Raw genomic sequence first — 16,026 nt, 5'->3', positions numbered from 1 at the left:
ATATATGAAATTTAAAAAAGCGTGTTGTAAATAAACAAATGGACGTATACTAAATGCACAGGTGAAGAGAAAGCCCAGAAGGTCACCAGCTCCTCATCAGTTATCGGAGGAGAAATGAAATTTCTCTTTTGTGTTACCCACTTTTGTCTGTCTTTGCAGCCCTCAGGCTTTTTTTGTTGTATATGTATTATTATTTTTTATTATCAATTGTTGTCTTCATGTGGTCCTAAGCCTTTATTCTGTTTATTTTTTTATCCCTCATTCGTCCACTAACAGTCTTATTTTGTGATGTCTTGGTCCCATTCCCAGTGCCTCCAGACTGGAAGCAATCTTATCAATAATGGCTGAAATGGCCAATAACTGATGAGGGGTCAGTAACCTTCTGGGCTTTCTCTTCACCTGTGTATTTAGTATACGTTCATTTGTTTATTTACTACACATTCTTTTAATTATACAGAGGTATGTCAAATTTTCTGTTTATTGTCTTTTTATTTAATCCTGAAAATATTATTTATGTAACGCACGCACTTCTTAATTTTTTACCTGTATATAATATTCATATGTGTGCTGGTGGCATGTAAAAGGCACCATCCAAACATGGCCGATGCCAGTGCTGCCTGACTGGCTCCCGTACCGGTGGCACATAAAATGCACCATCCAAACATAGTCAATGCCAGCCCCCTCATCCTGACTGGCCCCTGTGCTGGTGGCATATAAAAAGCACCCACTACACTCTCAGAGCAGTTGGTGTTAGGAAGGGCATCTAGCTGTAGAAACATTGCCAGATCAGACTGGATCCTGGCTTGCCAGACCCCAGTCAAACCATCCAACCCTTGCCAGCATGGAAAACGGACGTTAAAAGATGATGATGATGATGATGATGTTTATATATATATCTTAGGATGTTGGACTTCATGGAGGAAATAACAATAGATTGAGATGTCTGGTGATATGAGGTTCTTAAGAAGACCCACCTACATCAGTGAAACTGAGCTCTAGAAGTGCTGTGTGCCCCACCCACACTTAACAAGAAAACTTCTCACACACTCTACCACAACAAACCAAACTACGTCTCTACATCTCTTCTCTTCCTCGCATTTCCACTTCATGCATTATGCTTATCTCCAACTCCCCAATTCTGTCCTCACTTACTGTCACAGAACTTATTTTCTTTGGGATGTAAGGAGGTCACAGTTAAATAATTAAAATTTTCTATACAATAAAACAATAAAAAAACCTATGAACTAAATAGACTAACTTGAAAGCATGATAATCATGTACAGTTAATCACATTCAAGAATATGGTAGACGGTTTTCAAGCACAACACAAGCCGAGTCCAAAATAAGCACTACATTACACTCAGACAACAGGGTTGGCACTGCGTGAGCAACAGGGCTCTCTCTAATCAGTGCGCAGCTTCTTTCCTCAGACAATCACATGCACAGAACAGCCAAACACCACATCGCTGGAACTGTAAAGCACACAGTTCCTTCCATACAAGGATTTTTGTAATTTTTCACGAACAAGGGGATGACTACTGACATCAAGCTTAAGGATTATAAAATGTATAAAGAAAGAAAGACTTATTATATTGAATGTTATTGGTAATATTGAGTGAAAATAGGGGGTGCTGCAGTTCCACAATGCCTGTAGCAAAAGTCTGTTGAAACCAGTTTCACTGATTGACCAACCTTATATTTTCCAATCAATGAGGGAACTTCTACTTCTCTGATCACTTCAACTATTATTTCAATAACCGATAAATCTATCATATTTTACTATTGTGAGAAAAACATGCTACATTGTTGCTTCTCAAAGATTAGTTGTTTTGTCTTCAACTTATTCAACTGGAGCTGAACTGTAACAATGTTTCCCACTAATTGTTCTAAAGAAGGGGAGAGGTTCTTGACGAATCGAACATTTCACTGTTGTAAAATTAGCTCCATAATGGACAGACATCAAAAAATATTTCATTATTTAATGAGGGAAGGGGGGAAAAAATGAAAATATTATTTCTCAATTTCATTCAGTGTATAATTATTAAAATTAATTCTTCAAGGGACTTAACTCCACTATGGGTAACGAAAAGTTATGGTCCTTAGTTTTTCAGACATACACAAACTGTGATGTATAATCCTCATAAGTATATATATATATGTGTGTGTGTTAAAATGGAGTGGTTTTGGTGAAGCAGTAAATATTCAGCATCCTTCATTGGCAGCCAGGAAATTGAATATTCAAATATAAGAGCATAGATGCGCTTCAATCAAAACACACCTAAAGAGGGGCCAGACCCAGCAATTCAAAGTATTCATTTTTCACTTTTCCACATGTCCTGAAGAAGGGCTCATGGCCCCAAAATATAGAAAATAGTACACTGTGAATCCCCTAACCTTTTGATATTTAAAAACTAGTTTAATAAAAACTTCATTCAAAATTCCTATTTTGTTTTTCACATATTCCCTTGTGTAGTTTGAACTCTGTAGAAAGAAAGAAACCTGTTTCTTGCAATACATTTAAATCAAAATTTTTTCAGGGACCCTTAAAATATCATTGTGGGTTCACAGTTTACTATTATTATCTACACCAAATATAGAATCTGTTATCACCTCATCTAATAAATGTTAACTTAGCTCTTATTATCTAAATGCATACAACCCTACCATAGACCAACACAATGAAAACACCAACACCAATCGCAACAACATATCTAACACCCCATGGCCCGACTACTTTAAACAACTTAAACATAAATAACATAATGCCCACTTCTGAGGGTAACAGGCACACACCTGAAACGGACGCAAACACTAATAGGCACACTGATACTAATTATATTATAATTATATTATAATTATATTATAACCACTGCAACTAATAATACATATACGCCTGACTGGCCCATAAAAGCACTCACTACACTCTGGGAGGGGTTGGCGTTAGGAAGGGCACCCAGCTGTAGAAACTCTGCCAGATCAGATTGGAGCCTGGTGCAGCCAGTCAAATCGTCCAACCCATGCCAGCATGGAAAGTGGACATTAAACGATGATGATGATGATGATGATGATGATGACTTCAACTACTGATAGGAATAGCAACAATATTAATACTAACACCAATGGCAATGTTACCATTACTGAAAATCGGACTATTACTAATACTCCTACCACAAACAGCTCCTCTACCACCACTAATACTAACACTACTCTACCACCTCCTCTACCACCACTAATACTAACACTACTACCTAAGATGCTACTACTACTATTTCTGCTAATACTACTACGACTACTACCACCAATACTACTACTACTACTACTAATGATAATAATTACAACAGCAACACCGATAACGATAATGACGTAATAATAAATAATAATGGTAATGCTGGCATTGATATCGATACTAGAAATGACAGCAATAATAAGAGCAATATCATGATTGATTCACCTAAGCCTAACCCTAACCCTTGTCATTACCAGCACTGCCTCATCTCTCTCTCTCTCCAATTAGCCATCATAGAACTGATAACTGCAACTACAGATCCAGGACAGATTGCCCAATGCAAAAGATTCAACGTCGTATACCAATGCACTGTTCACAACATAGTAGATAACTCCTGTAGCTACTACATTGGTTCTAGCAGCGATTTTAAACAAAGGTATTATGCCCATTTTAACTCATTTGAATATAAAGCGAATAGCAATTTCACATCACTAGCTCACCACATACACCATTTAATCAATAGAAAAATACAGTGTAAACTTTCCTGGGCTATAATAGACTGGGATATCCTATATCAGGGCCAACACTTCCAAAGGGGATGATAACGGCAGTTTTGGGAATGTCGTCAGGGTTCATTGGAATCTGATGATAAGCCTGGATGAGGTCAACCTTGGAATAAAATGGTACAATTATGCAAGTTTGAAGAAAAATCCTGGAGATTCCTTATAGGATAGCGATCGGGAACAGTGACTGCATTTAAACGTCTGTAATCCCCCACCGGGTGAAAGTCTGAATCCCCTTTCCTTGCCAAATGTAGAGGAGATGCCGAAGGGCTGGTGGAGGGGTGAATAAGGCTGAGTTGAAGCATATATTCAAACTCAGAATGAGCCTTTTTGAGCCAATCAGGAGCGAGTCGCCGTCGACACGAAAAAAGGGGTGGTTCAGAAGTAGTGATATAATGGCGAGTTGAGTGAGTGACTTTGATTTGAAAGTCGGATCCACCAGCTCTGGGAAAGAAGCCAAAAAGGAGTGGAACTGGTCACCAGTGGGGGGGGGGCGACAAAAAATGATGGACTGAAAGTTTTTATCATAGATAGATTCACTGCGTACAGGTTGATGGCAGATTGCTTTGGCTTGTCTGAAGTAAAACGCAAAGGCCAAATAACACAGCTGGATCCAGTGTCAACCATAAATGCTTTGCCAGGCACACGATCCTTAACAAAGAATGCACGATTAGATGAGAATTTGCGGGAAGAGTCTGACATGCTCATATCTTCCGTAACTAGTTTCCCGACAACTGGAACGAACATGGTTGGATGCAACAATGGGCTTTCTCCTTGAAGGTGGCATGGTACCAGCAGAGATTAGAACCCATTGGAGTAGACCTAGTTGACTGTGACTTAGAACGGATTCTGCTGTGAGGACAACGAGAGCTGGCGTGCTCTCACCACAATGTGTCCATGCGACGTGCTAACGCATCGACTCTCTCCAAAATGTCGTCATGTGACAAGGGAGTGGGCTTAACAGTAGTAGAGGAAGCTACTGCTGTGTCTGAACAGGTATGATGAGGTGCAGGCTGCACAGTGAACTCAATAATTTTGTCCACCATGGTGGCTAACTGGTCAAGCGAATTCGAGTCGACCACTGTGGCCAGTATGGATTGGACATTCAGCGGCAGCCGAGAGAAAAATAATTTTCTGAGCAGAGAATTGTCCTCTGGTGATGTGTCGCTGACTTCACGTAAACGACGAAGAAACCCAGATGGCGTCTTGTCTCCCAGGTGCTCATCCTGCATCAGCATCTGGAATTTGCTGTTGGCGGATTGGGTGTTCCGTCGGAGAACCTCAGATTTAACGGACACATAAGTTGCGTCTGGATGTGGGTCAGTGATAAGATCTCTCACTGAGTGTGCAAGAGGGGTAGGCATCCCACAGTACAATAAACTTACTTGCTGTTCGAGAGACACCACATGGGCCGAAAAATAAGTGTCCAGCTGGGCGAACCAAAGCGTGATGTCACCAGAGTGCATTTCTTCCCATTCTACACAGCAATTTCCTTGGATAATGGAACTGCAACATCCTACATATATTTTTACTTTTATTTTTATTCTCTTATTTCCCTCTAGTTAACTCTCTCATATCGTCTCTGATGAAAAGATACCCCTAACATCCCCAAAACAGCTGTAGGACTACCTTTCTCTTTATAAATGTCCTAGAAATTCCACACAGCCTTGGTTTTGTTGACTCATTTTATTTACCCCCCCCCATATTTACACACATACATACATACGTACATACATACATACATACGTACATACATACATACATACATATATACATATGTACGTACGTACATACATACATACGTACATATTTACATACATACATACATACATACATACATACATACATACATACATACATACATTACACAAATCAACACAAATATGTGTGTGTGTGTGTGTGTGTGTGTGCTGTGTGTCTAAAGATTATCTTTAAATAATTTTTTTTGCTTCTAGTGTTTTAAAATATTTTTATAATTTAATTTGTCTTTGATTTCAGTTGCTAATTACATTTTAACTTACTTTTAACAAATTAGTCGGCATGTAAAATTAATTAGCACAGAACAAAATATGAATTGAAAGAAAATCTTTAAAAGCTTCTTCTTTCCTTCATTTTCCAACACAAATTCAATAAAATAGCCAAACATTTCTATTTTCAAATTGTTTTGTTCCTCCTATCTCTTCTTTCATTCCTTCCTTCCTTCATTCCTTCCTTCCTTCCCTTCTTTTCTTCATCCTTCCTTCCTTTTTCTTTCATTTCAAAACTAATCTAAATTGTGCTTGATGTGTGTTCTGTTTGTTGTAGTTTGTTCCTCCTCGAGCCACCTCTGGCTCATAAGGGCCAGTTTGCCAGTTTCTCTGGCGAATAGGTTCCCCACCTGGACAGGACACTAGTCCATCACAGGTGAGTTGCTAGATGCAAGAGGAAAGAGAGAGAGAAAGTTAGGGCGAAAAAGTCAGCAGAAGTTTGCCATTACCTTCTGCTGGAGCCACATGGAGCTTAGGTTTTTTTTTGCTCATGAACACACGCATCACCCAGTCTGAGATTCGAACCCATGCTCCCCCGACCTCGAGTACACTGCTCTAACCACTAGGCTATTTGCTTCCACTATGTCTGATGTAGCCTCTTAAATTTACTTTGTCTCTGTGAAAGTGCGCAAATGTATGTGAACTAAAATATGACTCTGTAATTGCATATCATCATCATTGTTGTGCTCCTCCTCATCATTTTCGAATGTCCTTCATCCATGCTGGCAGGAGTTGGTAGGGTGAACAAGATCTGAGAGACTGGAGGACTGCATCATACTCCAATGTCTACTCTGACATACAGCTCAATGCCTTTCTTCTTGCAGAGTGCACTGGGTGATCTTTTTATTACACCAGCATTGGTGAAGTTGCCATGTAGCCTGCAAGACTAAGATCTTCATCAGGTGAGTGGTGGTGGTGGTGGTGTAGGAGGAGGAAGGGGCAAGTTTAAGCCAGGAAATGAAGGGTTAATGTATGGAAGAAAAGGTCCAGAACAGGTTTCTTGCTGTAGAAGAAATTACTTGGCTGCTCACAAGAGGTACTGGGGGTTGTGGGGTTACCAAGATGAATGAGATTGGGCACAGAACAAGAAGGGCAGATATTGTAAGAATGTATGAGTGAAATGAGGGATGACTAGTGATAGGACAGGGGTGGGGTGGGTGAGTGTAATGAACGATGAACAAGGCTTGAGGGATGGTTGACGATAAATATGAGTTGAAGGGGAGGCAGGGGAAAGTGATTTGAGGACTTCAGAGACTGGATAGGGTTGAGAAGTAGACATTGTGAATTGTGAGCATCAGATTTCAAATTTGTTTAACTGACAGTTGAGTTCTTGACAACTTGAGTACCTCTTAGCACACTCCAACAAGCTGAATTTTTAGAATACCTTTTTGGCCAATCTGCATGCATTTTAAACATCACAGGATAAAACATTCACAATATCTAAGTGTAATGATAACAGATGTGGAAAGTGTCAATACATGCAAACAGGTAGATTCATTAGAACAAAAAATGGACAGATATGAACTGCAAAAGCAGAAATTTGATCAACTGCATTAAATACCTGAATTGCAAGGAATTATATAAAGGCAAGACAGGGAATGCATTATCAGAATGCTCACAAGTCTACAGACAACAAATCCAGAACACCAATTTTCACCAGATTCCATTGAGCAAACATATAGAGACATGTGGTCAGAAAATGTTTCTAATTTTTCCTTTCCACAAACTACATGACAGAAGTGAGATTGGAAGAAAGATAAAAGAAAAACAGTTTATTAAAATGTTCAAATCTGTTCTGAATGGAAATAACAGCAATAATATAACAACCAGTCAATGATGTGGATTAAAACATATCTCTAGTAAATAAATATAAACAAGTTACGGAATATCAGTACATGTGGCAAACCATGATGTTTAAGCTGCATGCTGATTGGCCAAAAAGGTATTCTAAAAATTCAGCTTTTTGGAGCATTCTAAGAGGTACTAAAGTTGTCAAGAACTCAACTGTCAGTTAAACACATTTGAAATCTGATGATTACTCTGTGTATGAAAGTGCTAACTTGACTTTATGAGCATTACAAAATATTTCTTTTAATGTTAAAATACCATAATAAAAAACGTGAAAACAGACCATTCTTTAACTTTATTCAACTGATATATTATTCTACACACATTCACACAAATTCAAAACAATATCACTCATTTACCATGCCATTCACCTTTCTTATCACTCTTCCCTCCAAGAGTCATCTCTCTGTGTCACTCATCCTGTTATCATTCAACCTGTCTCTCTCTACTCACCATCTCTTATTTGCTTTGTAATACTATCTGTGTAACTAAGGAAGGCAGTATCCTATCCACCCTACCATCAGTCTTTCTGTGCTGCCAGTCATCACTCACTCTCCTCTAAACCCGCTTGCTATTGACTCCCACTCCTCGCTCTCTTCCATTTGTCCATCTCACCTCTATTCCTACTACTCCCCCCCCAACCACACTCAACTGCTTTCATCATTGGTGTTGTTCTCTAAAATCAGAAATGTTGTTGTTTAGCTACTTCCAGCTCAGCTCTAATCTGGCAGATTTACAAATAAAGACGTTCCAACCATGACTATTTGGTCTTTTCTTTTACATTGTCATTCAATGTGTCCTTCCTTTTTTTTGTGTGCAAAATGTGATTTAAAGCTGCTTTTTTGGCTGCTGCTATTTCTAGCAGATTTAGTGATCTCTAAGAGGTCTCTTCCATTCATTTCAGTTTTCTTTTTTGGAGGGATGGGGGTAGGTTAGGGTTATTTTCTCTAACATGGGGGTGGATTAGGGGTTAGAGTTCTATGTTGTTTCACATTGAACCTTTTCATTTTCCTTGCTTCAAGGAATCAGCCACCATTTATATTTGTTTCCTATAAAACGGCTCCCATCTGGTGCCAGCCTCCTTTTACTGGTTCCTCATCTTTAACAATATCTCACATGATTATTGTATGCAAATTCTGTGACCATTTAGTTGCCATGGAAACAAGTAACATCATCGTTAAAGCTGAACGCCACAAGTAGTTCTGACCTTGAATGACCTCCTTCATTAGCATAATGACTGCAGATTATAATGCTGGGGGAGGGGGTAGAGAATAGGGGGTGCAGGTGGGGATGGTAGTAAAAATCAATATGGTCTTGAGAGTATTTTTAGCCATTCCCCCCCCACCTCTGCTACAACTGCTGCTGCTGCTGCTTCTGCTGCTGCTATTGTTACTTGTTTATTATCATTACTGTTATTATTATTATTGTGTTGTTATTGTTATTGTTTTTCTTATCATTATCATCATCCTCATTATCATCATCATCATCATTATTATTATTATCATATTTATTATTATGCCATTCCCATGTTATTTGATTCTGGAAGAGTTCTGCTGTTGTTGCTTAGAGGAATTCTTTACCAATCATTGTCTGCTGAAATTTTTCATTCAAGTCGAGTTGCCAGCAAAGAAGAGAAAGTATGACGTACCCCCTGCCTCCCCCCCCCCACTCATATGCTATATGAGACAACACTTATCAGTCAGCATTAACATTACTGTGTGTAGTAAACACTCGCCCATTGGCCTTCCATCTGCTCTTCCAATTTACTCTTTTCTCTGGTCTCATGCAGTGATTGCTATCAAAAAAAAAAAAAAGACCATTGTTGTTGTTGTTGTTATTGGAGTTACTATGACAACCAACAATTACAGTTTCCAAACATTGTCATCAAAACCTATTTCTTAATCTCTGCTTGGGATTTCAAAAACTTTTGTTGTTGTTGTTGTTGTTGTTTATTCCCCCCGCTCCCCCCCCCCCCCTCCAACATCACACTTCATTCTGCCAACTATGTTCCTCTGATTTTCATTTTATTTTACCTCCCAACACACAGACAGATTCTATTCTGAGCAATTGCAACTATTCTCTCTGTCACTCTCTGTCTCCCATTCTCTCTCTCTCTCTCTCTCTCTCTCTCTCTCTCTCTCTCTACACACACACACATATCCTTTTATCTATTTCTGTATTTCTCTTTCTATCTCTACTTATATATCTCTTTCTTTTTCCATAACCCCCTCCTCTCCCTCTCTCTCTCTCTATCCATCCATCCATCCATCTATCTGTCTATCTATCTTCATCTATCTATCTCTATATCTATCTATCTATCTATCTATCTATCTACCTCGCTATCTATCTATCTATCTATCTATCTATCTATCTATCTATCTATCTATCTATCTATCTATCATTTTCTATCTATCTATCTATCTATCTATCTATCTATCTATCTATCTATCTATCTATCTATCTATCTGTCTGTCTGCTATGTCTGCCACCACACTCTATTGCTGTCCTTTGACCTTTGGGACTGGTCTGGTGACTCATTCCACATCTCCAGTATGGAGATCCTCTATGCATCTCACCTCCCGCGCACCACATCATTATCATGCCATTATCATCAGGACATTATCATCATCATCATCATCGTCATTATTTCAATACCAATCTTTTCCCATGCTGTTATGAGCCACACAGATCTGTCACATGGCACATCTCTTTGTGCCATTCTCTCAGTCCTTTCACACTTCTACTCTGACATACTCTGTCCCCATTATATGACCTCATGCCTTCACCAGTCATCAGTCTTCTGACCTCAAACCTTCACCAGCCATCAGTCTTCTGACCTCAAACCTTCACCAGTCATCAGTCCTCTGACCTCAAGCTTTCACCAGTCATCAGTCTTCTGACCTCAAGCTTTCACCCGTCATCAGTCCTCTGACCTCATGCTTTCACCCGTCATCAGTCCTCTGACCTCATGCTTTCACCAGTCATCAGTCTTCTGACCTCAAACCTTCACCAGTCATCAGTCTTCTGACCTCAAACCTTCACTAGTCATCAGTCCTCTGACTCAAGCTTTCACCAGTCATCAGTCTTCTGACCTCAAGCTTTCACCAGTCATCAGTCTTCTGACCTCATGCCTTCACCAGTCATCAGTCCTCTGACCTCAAGCTTTCACCCGTCATCAGTCTTCTGACCTCATGCTTTCACCAGTCATCAGTCTTCCAGCCTCAAGCTCTTACCAGTCATCAGTCCTCTGACCTTGTCTTCACTCATCATCAGCCTTCCAGCCACAGTCTTCATTAGTTTTCACTCAACTCTTTATTTATTCCCATCTCTCCACTGGCAGAGTTTCTGTTTTATGTGTCAAAATTAAAAGCAGCAGCAGTAGCAGCAGTTGTGTCCTTTTGTGACTTCTTTGTCTGAATTTTGATTCTGGTGTGGAGAATGGTAGGCAGATGGGTTGCTGCAGTATGGTCTTGCACATCATATTATCCTCTCAATGGAAGCCTAATCTAAGACTGGTGGTGGGGTTCAATTGGACAAACAGATGAAGTCTACAAGACAGACTGCAAATGAGCCAGCTTCTACACAGTTTCCATCTCCCTAAAATGGTGTGTCTTGACTGGTGCAGTGAGAGTGAACTCAGAACCTTGGTGCCTGCAAAGGGAACATGCTAACCATGGGGGGGGGGGGTCATGCGTGGTCGTCTTTCAGGAAGAAACATTTGCGTTTGTTGCTTCCAACACTTTCTCTAGCTTCTTGCATCTTGTCATTGTTCATGTTGTTATACATACACACATGCATGAGCACACATGCACACACACACACACACACACACATGCACAGCTACATAGAAACCTTACCCCCCCACCTTCTATTCATTTTTTAATTTTCTTTCCAATTACCAAAATATTTTCCCAAAGAATTGAAATGTGTTTTTGTAGAAGAACTTTTGAAAATTAGCTTTTGAAAAAAGGACTTTCAAGAGAAATAATTATAAATGATGGCAAATCAACACTGAAATTACCAAATTTACAAAATTCCAACAAGGAATGTATTAGTTACTTTCAGACTAATTTACGTAAAAGGAAAAATGGTTAACTGGAAGTGCTTAGCTAAATAAGTTATTTTGCTGATCGTGTTTGTTGTTCAGTTTAAGAAAAACTGTTTGGAGTGATAAACATTATGGAAATTTGAATAATCTACATATGGCCCTACTAAATCATGAATGGTCTTAAAGACATATAAAATTCTTGATAGACCTTACAATATTTTGAATTGTTCACATAGACATACAATTAGATGTACATAAAAGAAGCAGCATACAAAATAACAAACTTTTAAGTTGCCAGGAATTATCATTTCATGTTCATTTTGAATCCTAAGCATCCAATAATGACAGGAATTCTAAAGAACTTTTATATTTAATCAGTAAGTATGATGAAAGAAAGAAAAAAAAAAAATTGGCAAACCATTTTGGGCCAGTTTCTGTGTTCTCAAGTCACTCAAACAGAATTCGAAATAACTTGATTAATGCAATTCAAAAAATTATATTGAGTGAAATAGAAAATGGACTTAAGCAGGCTAAATTTTGTTTTTCTTGGAGATGAGCTGCCTGATGTATTGAACTAGTCACAATTATTTCACAATATGTTACAAAAGATTGTGTTACTAAAGAATGGTTTATAAGTTTCAACAATGTTAGTGCAGAGCAACAAATGTTTCATCTGGACATGTTTTGAAATGTTTTGGAACATGGAAGTAGCAGTATTAATAGCATAAATCTCTGATGGTGCCACTACAATAACAAGACAATTGAATGAGTTACAATGAAAAGTTAGGAAGAAATATGAACATGTGATCTTTATTAGTAGAACTGATTTATTGATAGAAATGTGATGAAATGTTTGAACACAATCTAACAGATTATATTAGAGTCTGAAATGGTTCTTCTATGATAAATTCCATCAGTTTTAGATTCAATCATTTGCTAAAAAAGTACAACTGTGATATTTCCTAATAATGCACTAATGTTGATAAGTTCTGTGGAATGCTACTCCATCGTTCACAGACACACTCCTTCCTCTGGCCTACCACATGCATTGTCTCTCCTTCCCCTCTGATCTCTGCTCTTCAGAGTTGGCTGATCTTGTACTCCCCCCATCACTATGCCCAATCCTTCTTCCCCAGATCTTTGTTCCTCTGGAATATCCTGCAGTTTTTGCATTGCAATACTTTGAACAGAATCAGCCTTACAAGTCTCAGAGGGTTTGGAAAGGTCATGGGCTCTGCCCCTCCCTCCAGACTCAACAAGTAAAACAAAAAATACATTTTCATGTGTGTGGCTAGCAGAAAGGGGACATTTCGATTCAGTAAGTGAATCACACCTACCCGCACTCCTTGTGCTACAGAATCTTGCAAATCAAATCCAAAAACGAAATATTGTGTTAACTTTTCCTTTTCTGGCAAACTTTCAAATTTAGCCACAACACTGTGTGTGTGTGTGTGATTGGTTGTTTGCTTACAAAGTCTAAGTCTCTCTTGAACATATGTTTTCTTCCATAGTTTCAGGGGTTGATTCAAACGTCATCCCTTCCATTGAAGTGATGACAACAGGATACACTCTAATTGACAGGATACACTCTAATTGACAGGATCCAAAAACATTGTGCCATGCTGAAGGTTGTTAAAGGTTCTTAAAAGTCATTGTAAAGTGGTCAGTCCATTACACTATAAATATTTATGTTAATTAAATGACTAATCTCATCATTAGCCAGACTCTACATCATTCGTCACAGCCAAGCTGTTGCAGTTTCTGGTCCTGTGTCCTGATGGCAATGTTGTGTAACTTACAATGCCAAACTTAGGTACATGTCCTTCTAGGATTTTCCAGATGTATATCACTGCATATCTTTCCTGCCTTCATTCCAGGGAGTAGGGTCTTAGTCGTAACTTTTTCAGTCTCTCCCATGTCACATTGAGACAATCCTCTCAGTGTAGCTTCTCTGGATTGCTTCAAGTTCTCTTGTTAATTTTACACCTTGTGGTAACCACAGTTGGGAGCAGTAATCCAAATAGTTAAGGATGAATGTCCTCCACAGGGCCATCGTGCTTCCTGTTCTCTCATTCTGAAAGTTTGAAAGATCCATCCAGCCAACTGCCTGCATTTTATTGCTAACTTAGTCATACGAACCTGGAAAGGTGCACCATGCTGATGCTCAGACAGCAAACTGATTTTGATTCAGGGAATACAATCCCTCCTGGGCCAGTGTATCCTATCTACTTTTCATTCAGCTTCTTGTGTTGGTAGCACAAAGCTTGGAATTTTCTAGCATTAAACTGTATGTTATTTTCTTCAGATTATTATTATGGTTGAGTTCCAGCCTGGGCCACACTTCTTGGTCCATCATCACTGCCTGGAATGTCCAGCAGACATTCCAGGCCATTCTCTGTAATCAAGTTGTTGATGTAAGTTTGTGACAACATTTTTCTCTTCTTACACAACCATGAAGTAGGTTCCACAAGACTAATTTGGATGCTTCCAGCAGCTCAGGATTGCACACACAGTGACCAGATAGTTGCGGCTGTCTTTTTACCCAATCTTCCTGCTAACTTTCAACAGGTCTCCATAAAGGCATTCATTTCTCATATGTTGGCTGCAATTTCACATTTAGGGCCATTTGTGGCATCCTAGTCTAGATTCCATTTAGCCCTTTTGATAACTTCTTTGTCAGTGTCCATGTTTCACTGCTATAACATCTCAACATTTCACTTCCTTTATATATCTAATCAGAAAGGTATGAAGACCACACATTCTCATTCCTCTCCTTTCCTATAAATCTCTTACACTGTGTCTATGAGATAAATCAATATTTTAAATAAGAGACAAACTTCACATCAAGACTCTGCTTCTAGATTTTCTTCGTATTTAATTCTGTAATGAAATCTCTAACTAAATTGATAAATGCTTAAGATTGTGAACAATTCAATTATAAATTCAATCCATTAGCAGGATGAAGGAGGAAGAAAATACATCCTCAATTAAATAGAAAATTGTGAAAAGGATTTCCATAATGGTAAATGTCTGGCAGAGAAGTGTTTTCACATAGTTTTAGTAGAAATTTCCCAAATTGGTTTACAGAAAAGAAACAAACAAATAACAAGTCATTGTCATAGTCGTGAGTGCTGGCAGCAGCATCAGTGGTGGTGGTGACGTCTGTAGCAGCAGTGGTGTTGGCAGTGTTGTCAACGGTAGTGCTGGTGGCATCATCAGCATTGTCAATGTCATTTAACATCTGTTTTTCATGCTGTCATGAGTTGGACAGTTTGACAGCAACCTGTAAAGTTGGGGGCTGCACGAGACTCCAGGTGTTTATTTTTGCATGGTTTCTGTGGCTGGACACCCTTCTTAATGCCAGTCACTGTACAAAGTGTTGTTTTTTATGTCACACCAGCACCAGTGCATTTTACATTTATCTAAGATTTTAATCTAAAATTTTAATAATTTTAATAATATATAATCTATCATATAAAGAAACATTCATCATAAAAATATTAATTTAAAAATCAAAATTATAAATTGGGCAATAAAATTTAATACAATAATATAAAGTGTGAAAGTATAAATGTATAAAAGTCAGTGCTAGAATGTAGACTACATGCATTTCATGGTTGAAACAGGACTATATAAAACCATAAGTAAATTCTATCCAAGTTCATTAGAATGGGGAAATGATTTTACTCCCAAAATCAGTCACTCTTCAGGTCAAATTCCTAAGAAAATACCTAAAATCATTCAAGGAATAAACATAAACATGAAAAATAAAAATATATATAACGAGACAAAATCTGTAAACTAATCCCTACATTAACAGTATTAATATAATTATTAAGAGTTACAATCTAAAAATGTTGAAAAAGAGTGTTATAGTGAACAAGGTCAAAACATTATGGAAGAGGTAAACAATAGTAAGAAAATGTGTTAGTGTATGAAGTTAATAAAAGACGTATGTCAATATTTACTCTTTTACTTGTTTCAGTCATTTGACTGCAGCCATGCTGGAGCACCTCCTTTAGTCGAGCAAATCGACTCCAGGACTTATTCTTTGTAAGCCTAGTACTTATTCTATCGGTCTCTTTTGCCAAACCTCTAAGTTACGGGGACGTAAACACACCAGCATCAGTTGTCAAGCGATGTTGGGGGGACAAACACAGACACACAAACACACATATATATATATATACATATATACGACGGGCTTCTTTCAGTTTCCATCTACCAAATCCACTCACAAGGCTTTGGTTGGCCCGAGGCTATAGTAGAAGACACTTGCCCAAGGTGCCATGCAGTGGGACTGAACCCAGAACC

The 16,026-nt window shown here is 38.5% G+C and overlaps 1 protein-coding gene across 1 annotated transcript; it reads right to left on the bottom strand.

The window, feature by feature from the left end:
- Nucleotides 1–4,670: 4,670 nt before the first annotated feature.
- Nucleotides 4,671–5,255, bottom strand: LOC106881938 (uncharacterized). Its single transcript, XM_014932466.1, has one exon. The coding sequence runs from the start codon at nt 5,253–5,255 to the stop codon at nt 4,671–4,673; it is 585 nt and encodes a 194-aa protein (XP_014787952.1).
- Between the last annotated feature and the right edge of the window lie 10,771 nt (nt 5,256–16,026).

Source organism: Octopus bimaculoides, chromosome 2 (assembly GCF_001194135.2).
Source record: "Octopus bimaculoides isolate UCB-OBI-ISO-001 chromosome 2, ASM119413v2, whole genome shotgun sequence".
NCBI classification, from domain to species: domain Eukaryota; kingdom Metazoa; phylum Mollusca; class Cephalopoda; order Octopoda; family Octopodidae; genus Octopus; species Octopus bimaculoides.
Note: the sequence above shows the minus strand (reverse complement) of the source record. Positions and strands in the feature narration are given on the sequence as shown.